Source organism: Triticum dicoccoides, chromosome 7B (genome assembly GCF_002162155.2).
Source record: "Triticum dicoccoides isolate Atlit2015 ecotype Zavitan chromosome 7B, WEW_v2.0, whole genome shotgun sequence".
In the NCBI taxonomy this organism is placed as follows: domain Eukaryota; kingdom Viridiplantae; phylum Streptophyta; class Magnoliopsida; order Poales; family Poaceae; genus Triticum; species Triticum dicoccoides.
The window spans coordinates 617,122,550-617,132,285 of record NC_041393.1 but is presented as its reverse complement, the minus strand read 5'-3'; the positions used below and the strand labels follow the sequence as shown (position 1 = coordinate 617,132,285).

Below are 9,736 nucleotides of genomic sequence, written 5' to 3'. Positions count from 1 at the left end.
GAGTTCACATGCATCTTCTATGATGTTTTCGATGTTGGAGGTTCTGCCGGTTCTTCTCTGTTGGAGGTTTCTCTCCTCTTTTTGTTAGGCATACCTCCTCTGCATGTTTTGATGCTACTCGTTGTCTTGTATCCAACGAGCTTGAGTTTGCTCAATTCGGAGCTCATATGAAGAAGTTATGGCAGTTCTGTTTTTCTCCCTACGGTAGTACCGCGGTGGCAGCGGTAGTACCGCTTGTAGCGTCAAGCGGTAGTACCGCTCCAGTACCACTCTACTACCGCCTCGATTTTGGGTCTTGCACTTTCGTGTCAGGTTTAGCAGTAGTTGCACGGCAGTAAGGCACGGCAGTTGCGCCTATAAGCGGTAGTACCGTCCCGATTGGGTGGTAGTACCGCCTATAAGCAGTAGTACCGCTCTAGTCGGGCGGTAGTACCGTTACTGCATTACTGCCGCCGTTCTCTGCTCTGCCCTGCCTCATTTGGTCACGTGTTCTGCTCCTCCAGCGGTAGTACTGTTGTGATGAGCGGTAGTACCGCTCATAAGCGGTACTACCGCCTCAAGGTTCATGTGTTGTTGATCCTTTTCCCTGCTTCTTCCGCCCGAGTGGTAGTACCGCTCGTGGAGCGGTAGTACCGCTCGTGTGCGGGCTGAGCACATAACAGTTGGATTTTTCCCCTTCTATAAAAGGGGGTCTTCTTCCCCATTGAACCTTATCCTTTGAGCTCATGTCCTTCCTCCATTGTTGACCTTCTTCGAGCTTGCTAATTCTCAATCCCTCCATGGATTTTTGCTAGTTTTGAGGGAAAAGAGAGAGGAGATCTAGATCCACATTTCCACCAATCACTTTCTCCTCTATGGGAGGGGAACCCCTTGGATCTAGATCTTGGATTTCTTGGTGTTCTCCTTCTTGTTCTTCCTCTCATTTTCCTCCCTAGCATTAGTTGTTTCGGTGGGATTTGAGAGAGAAGGACTTGGGCACTCCGTGTGCCCTTGCCATTGCATTTGGTGCATCCGTTTGAGTTCTCCACGTGATACGTGGAAGTTACAAGTTGAGAAGCTTATTACTCTTGGGTGCTTGGTACCCTTGAGCTTGTTACTCTTGGATGTTTGGACATCCTAGGGCTTGTTCCCCTTGGGTGCCTTGGCGCCCTAGACGGTTGGTGTTGTTCAGAGCTCAATCATTGTGGTGTAAAGCTTCGGGCAAGCGTTGAGGTCTCCAATTAGGTTGTGGAGATCGCCCCGAGCAATTTGACGGGTACCAGTGACCGCCCCCAAGGGTTGCCAAAGTGTATGGGTTCAGTGACCGCCCCCAAGGGTTGCCATATGTACGGGTTCAGTGACCGCCCTCAAGGGTCCCTTAGTGGAATAACGGCTCTTGCATTGTGCAAGGGCGTGAGGAGATTACGGTGGACCTAGTGGCTTCTTGGGGAGCATTGTGCCTCCACACCGCTCCAAATGGAGATTAGCATCCGAAAGGGTGTGAACTTCGGGATACACCGTCGTCTCCGCATGCCTCGGTTATCTCTTACCCGAGCCCTTTACTTATGCACTTTACTTTGTGATAGCCATATTGTTTCTTGTCATATATCTTTGCTATCACTTAGTTGTTTATCTTGCTTAGCATAAGTTGTTGGAGCACATAGGTGCTAGTTGTTGTAGGTTTTGTGCTTGACAAATTAACCGCTAGGTTTATTCCACATTTGTTCAAGCCTGAAGTATAATTATTTTAAGGGACATTCACATTTGTGCCCCTAACTCGAACCCACTACTCAAATTTACCCCTAACTTTTTGATGTGCTCAAATTTGCCCCTAAAAAGCATTTTAAGTCACAGGAATTCCCTTCCAGCTGGTCAAAGTTGTTTGACCAAAACTTTGAAAATTCACAACAAATTCATATGAACTTAGAAGAATGCAAAATAAGATATCAAAATGCTCATAAAAACAACACCTATATGCACATGTCATTTACATTCATGACAAAAGCACTCTTTAAAGCTTTTTAGGGTTTATAACATTAAAAAGAATTTAGGGTGAATTCAAATAAATGCACATGTAGGTAAGGAACGTAAATGACATGCGCGTATAGGTGATGTTTTTATGAACATTTTGATATCTTATTTGCATTTTTTTAACTTCGTATGAATTTGTTATGAATTTTCAAAGTTTTGGTCAAACAACTTTGACCAGATGGAAGGGCATTCCTGCGACTTAAAATGCTTTTTAGGGGCAAATTTGAGCACATGAAAAATTTAGGGGTAAATCTCAGAGTGGGCGCAAATTAGGGGCATAAATGTAAATGTCCCTTATTTTAAAAGCGCCTATTCACCCCCCCCCCTCTAGGCGACATCCACAATCTTTCACGGAGCACCAACCACAGGAGGAGGAGGAAGATGACTCATTTCACTCCTAGCCCGACATCAGTCACGGGATCTGGATTGATGACCCCACCGTAGGGGGCGTCCACACCTGCATCCCCAGCCAGTCCCCATGGACACAACCTCGTCAGTACCGTCGACCGCCGTGGAGCCTTCTCGTGCAACGCCTCGACCATGGTCACTGGAGCTGATCCACTCGATAGAATAACGAAGACCTGACCACCACCACCAACCACCGCATCCACAAGGAGAGATACCTCATCGCCCGCAGACACCACCCGGACCGAGGCCACCATCACCTACCCCGAGCGAGATCTCCGACCCACCTCGAGCCCCAAACTGGTCCGCCCAAGCACGAACCCCCCAAGTCCATGCCATCTCCGCACCGCGATCGCACAGCGCCGCTAGCCCGAACAGAGGAAAAGGGATGGACTGCCACCTTCCGCACCCCGCCACTGCCAAGCCGCTGCGGCCACCTCATCGACCAGTGCACCCACGCCCCATGCCACTCTCAGCCACCCGACCACGCCGGGCCGAGCCACTACCAAGTCGGAGCCTCCACCTCACCGGAATGGAGCAGAAGCGACCAACCCGCACTACACACGGCCCTTGCCACGAGGGGCGTCCGCTGGACAGATCTGGCTGAGGCCTCCCTTCACCACCGGCACCCCCGCACGCGCCTCCATCCTGCCCACGACCCAAAGCATGTACAACACGCCGGCACCCACCAGCACCTACGTGTCGCACCCACACTAGTGGGAGCCAGGCTGCGCCGACCCCAGCTCGTGAGTGAACGAAAAAAACCTGCCGCCGCTGGCTCCGGTCGGGCTTTGCACAACCGAGCCCCGTGGCAGCGGCGAGGGAGGGGAGGGGAGGTGGGGGCCTGGTGGCGGCAGTGGCGGCCTAGGGTTTCTCCCCCGGTCGCCTCACAGGGGGCGACATGGGAGGAGATGGGGAAAGGGGATGTCCACCACTGCCACACCTCCCACTAGTGACTCCCCAATAAATTACAAACCACCTATGGGAAATTGACATGGCAGCCTGCATAAAAGATTAGCACTACTTCTGCAAAAAATATAAGAGCATTCAGATCACTAATTTTTAGTAGAAAAAGTAGTGATCTAAACACTCTTATATATTATTTTACGGAGGGAGTACAAGACAAAAATGCCATAGTAAATCTAAGAAGGAACAAACCAAGAAAAATAATACCGTGGTCCAAAATGCAGACAAAGAAAGATCATACATGGCAAATTTGCATACTAATGAAGTACAAGGAATTTGCCATGCTTTATATTTCGTCTTCAAAAACATAAAAATCACACACAGGAAATTGCCATGACAAAAAACAATAAAATTGCCATGGTCTTAATAATAAAATTATCATGCTCTTAGTAAGTAAAATTGAAATGCAAGAAAGTAGAAAAGCATTCCCAAGATTGCCATTAATAAAGTGATAAAATTTCCCAAAGCTTGCCATCAGAGCATTACAAAAATGACCTAAGTCGTCATGTTTGGAAGACAAAGATGTTATGAGTTTGCCATGAGGTCAGGAGAAAAAATAATAAAATCTAAAATGTATACTGTGTTGAGTATAAGATTATTAGAAAGTATAGAATAGACTAGGATTTGGTTCTGTCTTGTCTTGTACTCCGAGTTGGTCATTGTACTCCTATATATATGCCCACGAAGCTCAAGCAATACAACAACAATTTCACCAAATCCATCTCTTCCTTCTAACATGTTATCAGTTTCCGGGTTCTAAACCCTAGCCACCGCCGTTTTCGCACCCGCGCGCCACCCCTGAGATGGTCGGTCTCCATGACCGCCGATGGGGGCCGCGCCACCCGTACCTAGGATTCGTCCGCCGACCGTGTTGGCCAGCTGCCCTAGAGAGTCTTTTTCCCGAGCCCTCGCTACCGGCTTTCATTCTCTCGCCGGTCATTTTGATCGGCGTTTTCTTTTTGGTTTTTTGATCTCTGCTTGATCGGTTTGCGTCGCCTGCCACCGCCGTCAACACCCCACGCCTCTACTTCAACACCGGCGCGATCGGCAGCTTCTTCACTAACACGGCGGCCTCGCGCGTCGTCCGCTCGTCTGCCCGCGGGTCGCCCCGACCCGGCGGCCTCGCGCGTTTGCCCGTGGGTCGCCCAGACCCGGCGGCCTCGCGCGTCGTCCGCGCGTCTGCCCACTGGTCGCCCCGACCCGGCGGCCCCGCGTCATGTGACGGCCCTTCACCATCGTCGTTCGCGTGCCGGCCCGCCCGTCGATCTACGCCGGCCGTCACCGCCCTGCTTCGACCGGGACTCCTGCATCACCCGGATCCGGCGGCCTCGCGCCATGTGGCAGCCAATTATAGCCGCCATGTCGCCCGCCCTCGCCTGTTCATCTCGGACTCCGCCGCCACCCCGCCTCCACCAAGCGATGTCCCCGACCTCGCGCGCGATCAGATTGATCACCCACGCCCCGCCACAATCCGCCTCAGCTATGCCGTGCGATCGACCTGGCCCGTCGATTGCGCGCGCCTTCGCAGGCCCCATGAAGAGCGTCCCCGAGTTCAGCGCACCCCTCCACCGGTCGAGCAACGGGCTGCTGCTGTGTCGCCCCTTCAGGCCGCAGCGCCACCCGTGTTTCTTCTCTCGGCTGCACCGACCCGCGTCACCGCTGCGTCGCCCCTTCGGGCGTAGTGCCACGGCCCACGGTCCACCGTCGCCCCGGGGCCGTCCGCTCCAGGCCGTCCCCATGGCTGCGTCGACCCTCGCGCCGCCGCTACGTCACCCCGTTGGGCCGTAGCGACCGTGGCACGTGGTCCACGCCGTCGTCCCGAGGCCGTCCCCGCGTTTGCAACGACACGCGCTCCGCCGCCCCTTCGGGTTGTAGCGACGCGGCCCGCGGTCCCTACGACCGCCCCGAGGTCTTCTATTGTCGCCCTTACCCGCCCGCCGCCACCGCGTTGCCCCTTCGGGCCGTAGCGCCGCGGCTAGCGGTCCACCGCCGTCGCTACGCGTCGACTTCTCGTGGTATGCGCCACACCGCCTCCCTTGGCACGGGAACACCGTCGTCCGCGGCGGTCATCGTCACGCTGTTGGGTTCTCCTCGCCTACATCGAGCACCACCGCCGCACTCCTAACCTAGCTGCCGCCGCCGTCAAGCCGCCGCCGCTACCCCCGTAGCCGCCGCAGCCGCCCGTCCACCCCGTTCGTCTTCATCCAGCACCAGCCCGTCGCTAGCGTTGTCGTCATCTACCCCGACCACTTCGTCTACTCCAACAACCGCGGGCGACATCGGTCCTGTGCTGATTGGCACCGCAACCGTCATCGAGTCCTTCTTTGCTGGCCTCTCCGATTTCTCCGACATGGCATACAGCTCGTGCAGGTCCTCGTGTACACATGCCCGGTGCTGGCAACACCGATGCGTGCCTTCGTCCACGACGTGTCCCTGGGCCTGGCAAGCCTGGTGTGGTGCTTCGTCAACTTCGTCTTCAACCGTCTTCGCATGCCCGGTGCTGACAACACCGACGCGTGCCTTCGTCTACGATGTGTCCTCGGGCTTGGCAAACCCGCAGCGACGTGTCGTCAACAACATCTTCTTCCCGGCGCACCACTACTTCGACACCACTGCGCCCATGCTAACTTGGCGCCCCCTTGCGCCCGCGGCTCCACGGCGACTTCATCGACACTGGCTACCCCGACTCGACATCGACCACGGCATTCTTCGCACGGCTACCTCGACCACGGCTCCATCACCCACGCTCTCGGCTACATCGACAAACGGCACAAAGGGCTACTGCCTGCTTGAGCAACCTCGTCGGTTTTCACTCCAGCCACGACTCCGCAATGCATCGACCGTTACGACTGTGAGGGGTGTCTGTCGGCTTGCCTTCGGATTATTCTCGAGTCTCACCGTCTGCGTCGCTACCGTTGTGACTGCGGGGGATGTTGAGTATAAGATTATTAGAAAGTATAGGATAGACTAGGATTTGGTCCTACCTTGTCTTGTACTTCAAGTTGGTCATGGTACTCATATATATATGTCCACGAGGCTCGAGCAATACAACAACAATTTCACCAAATCCCTCACTTCCTTCTAACATACTGTACAAAACAACTTGACACGTGAGCATTAAAAAAAGTTCAAAATTGTCCGGCGACAAAGTTCAAAATTTTATAAATCTGTATGGCGAATCCTTGCCATGTTCATCCTGCGTTCCAGTAAATTTGAACACTCGAGAGTTACCGGCGCGGCGACAGCGACTGCAGCTGCCAAATTGCACCACTTCCCAGCTGTGCCTCTATAATTCCGTCGATTTCGGGCCGTATACGGCCAGCGCCCGACCGCGGAGCACCATGGATCCGGAGCTGCACTGTTGCGCCGATACACGTACGTGAGGACGTAGGCTGTCACCCGATCAGCCGCGCGCGCCGGCCGCCGCCGGCCGGCAACAATATCGTTCCTGTCAATGTCACTACCAGCCTGCCAGCCTGCAGATAAACAAAATTTAAAACTTGAGTGGTTTATATGTTTGGCGCCACATTCGGGGCCATTCCCCTTCCCCCCCTATGTTGATGTCTCCTTCCCCGTCGCGCCCCTTCCTCCACCTCCACCTTCATCTCGTCGTCGGCACCAGCTGCCGCGGCCGCCGCCGTCGCCGTCGCGCGGCTCCGCTGCCATGGGCTGCGCGCAAGCCAAGCCGTCCCAGGGCTCCCCCGCCCGCAGCCACGACCGCGGCATCGACCACCTCATGCGCTGCAACGGCTACACGCCCGCCGCCGCCCGCCGCCTCACCGACCCCCTTCCCACCAGCGCCGCCGTCGCCGTCGCGAGGGACCAGGCCGACGCCAAGGATGGCGGTCCTGCGGGGACGGAGACCACGGATGCCTCGGGGACGTCGAACCTGACGGCGGCCACGGTTTCCTCTCCGTCGCTGTCGATGCCGCCGCAGGCGCCGGCGCCGCGGCGGGAGGACGACCGCGAGCAGCTGGTTGACGGGTGGCCGACGTGGCTGCTGGAGAACGTGCCGCGCGAGGCGCTGCAGGGGATCGTGCCCCGGAGCGCCGACGCGTTCGACAAGATCGAGAAGGTCGGGCAGGGCACGTACAGCAACGTGTACAAGGCCCGCGAGCGCGGCGCCGACGGCCGGCTCGTCGCGCTGAAGAAGGTCCGGCTCGACACCATGGAGCCGGAGAGCGTCAAGTTCATGGCCCGGGAGATGCGCATCCTCCGCCGGCTCGACCACCCCAACATCATCCGCCTCGACGGCATCGCCACCTCCCGCATGCACCGCAGCATCTACCTCGTCTTCGACTTCATGTACTCCGACCTCGCCCGCCTCATCGCCCGCCCTCTCACCCTGCCACAGGTACCATATATACCACCGGAGCCGGAGACGACGGCGCGTAAATGAAAACAGCAGAGTAAAACTCATTTTCTCGGTTCTTGCGTGCAGATCAAGTGCTACATGCAGCAGCTGCTGATGGGGCTGCAGCACTGCCACGAGCGCAACATCCTGCACCGGGACATCAAGGGCTCCAACCTGCTGATCGACCGCGCCGGCGTGCTCAAGATCGGCGACCTGGGCCTGGCCAACTACTTCGGGCCCGGGCGGCGCCGCCCGCTGACAAGCCGCGTGGTCACCCTCTGGTACCGCGCGCCGGAGCTGCTGCTAGGCGCAACCGACTACGGCGTGGGCATCGACCTCTGGAGCGCCGGCTGCCTGCTGGCCGAGATGTTCTCTGGCAAGCCGCTGATGCCCGGCAGGACGGAGGTGGAGCAGCTCTTCAAGATCTTCAGCCTCTGCGGGTCGCCGCCCGACGAGTACTGGCGGAGGATGAAGCTCCCGGCCACCATCCGCCCGCCCAAGACGTACAAGTCGACGATGGCGGAGAAGTTCGCCGGCATGCCGCCGTCGGCGCTCCCCCTGCTGACCACGCTCCTCGCCCTCGACCCCGCAGCCCGCGGCACCGCCGCCCAGGCTCTCCAGAGCGACGTACGTGCCCGCGCACGCAAACCAATCCATCAACTCACACAAGTTTGCAGTGCCTGACGCTCTTCAACTCACACGACTTTGTACTGCAGTTCTTCAGCACGCCGCCGTTGGCCTGCGACGTCGCCGACCTCCCCGTCGTGTACAAGGAGGAGGCTGCTGATCCGACCACCCCCCGCGACGGAAGGAAGTGAGGACTGACCGATCGCATGAACGCTTCTTTGATCTTGCAGAATTCCCTCTCTGTTGGCTTGACGGTTTTCTGCTCTACCACCATGTGTACAGGTCCAAGCCGAGGCAGCGTTCCCAGAAGCGAAGGAACAGCGGCAAGCAGAGAGCTGATCGGGAGCTCTCCAATGGCGAATCTCCAAATCCAAACAAAGAGGTATACATCCCAAGTCCACAGGCGAATCCATCTTCGTGCAGTTCTACCTACGTGAACCAGAATTTTTAGCAGCTTCATTCATACTCTCATTGACTCCTTTACGCGCGACGACGAATGTAGGAGGAGAACAGGGCCGAGCCTCTGTGCCTAACTATAAAATTGGGCCCACCATTAGAAGAACGACGTCTGGCATCAAGAGACGCACAGGGCCTGGCCGAGAGCGCCATCGTCAGGGCCTCCACCAGCACGACCTCACAACGGTTTTCAGTGAGCCCAATTCGGTCGTTCCTACCTGCGGATGAGCCGCAGCTGCGGAGGGCCAACACCTACCACGCCACCGGCGACGAGCACAAGGGCGGCGCCATCGCGCACCGCGGCGTGGCGATCAGATCGGCGACGTGATCGAGGACATTTGTGGATCGTTGTGTGGGTTCAGCGGTTGAATTGCAGCAGAAACTGTTCACTGCTGCTGTTCGGACTGAGAAACCCCTGATTTGTCGACTGCGACGCAGTTCATCTATCAATAAATCTCCATCAATATAGTCTTTGGTTTAGCGTTGAAGAATGGAATTTCTATGATGACAAGTATTACTTAACTAGTGCAATATTATCATGTTTACTATTAGGATTTAATTAATTCTATTAAGGGAAACGTTTGGCAACGGTGCGCCGGCCGAGTTTGCGCCGGTCGCACGCTGCTTCGCCACACGGGTCCTTGCTGGCATGCGCTACCTCCCTGCATCGGCACGTTTTCTTTGTCAGGCCCACGCTGTCCCTTCCCTTTTTTATTTTTCTCCTTCCTTATCCTCTTCCTCCCTCCCGTCATTCTCCTCCCCTCATTCCCTCTCTGTTTCTTCTTTTCCTCCATGGATCTCTCCTCTTGACCACCGGCCTCCACTGGTACTAGGAACTGGACATGGCAGTGTATCCATCCCCTATCCCTCACCCCCTTGTGATTTGTAATACCATGAGAGAAGCCCTCCCCCCTCCCC

At 56.2% G+C, this 9,736-nt stretch overlaps 1 protein-coding gene across 1 annotated transcript; it reads left to right on the top strand.

The window, feature by feature from the left end:
- Nucleotides 1–7,143: 7,143 nt before the first annotated feature.
- On the top strand, nt 7,144–9,272 carry LOC119340705 (probable serine/threonine-protein kinase At1g54610). The gene is made up of 5 exons (XM_037612624.1): nt 7,144–7,735; nt 7,823–8,362; nt 8,452–8,549; nt 8,645–8,744; nt 8,865–9,272. The coding sequence occupies exons 1-5, from the start codon at nt 7,307–7,309 to the stop codon at nt 9,144–9,146; spliced, it is 1,449 nt and encodes a 482-aa protein (XP_037468521.1). The 5' UTR covers nt 7,144–7,306; the 3' UTR covers nt 9,147–9,272.
- The last annotated feature ends 464 nt before the right edge of the window (nt 9,273–9,736 follow it).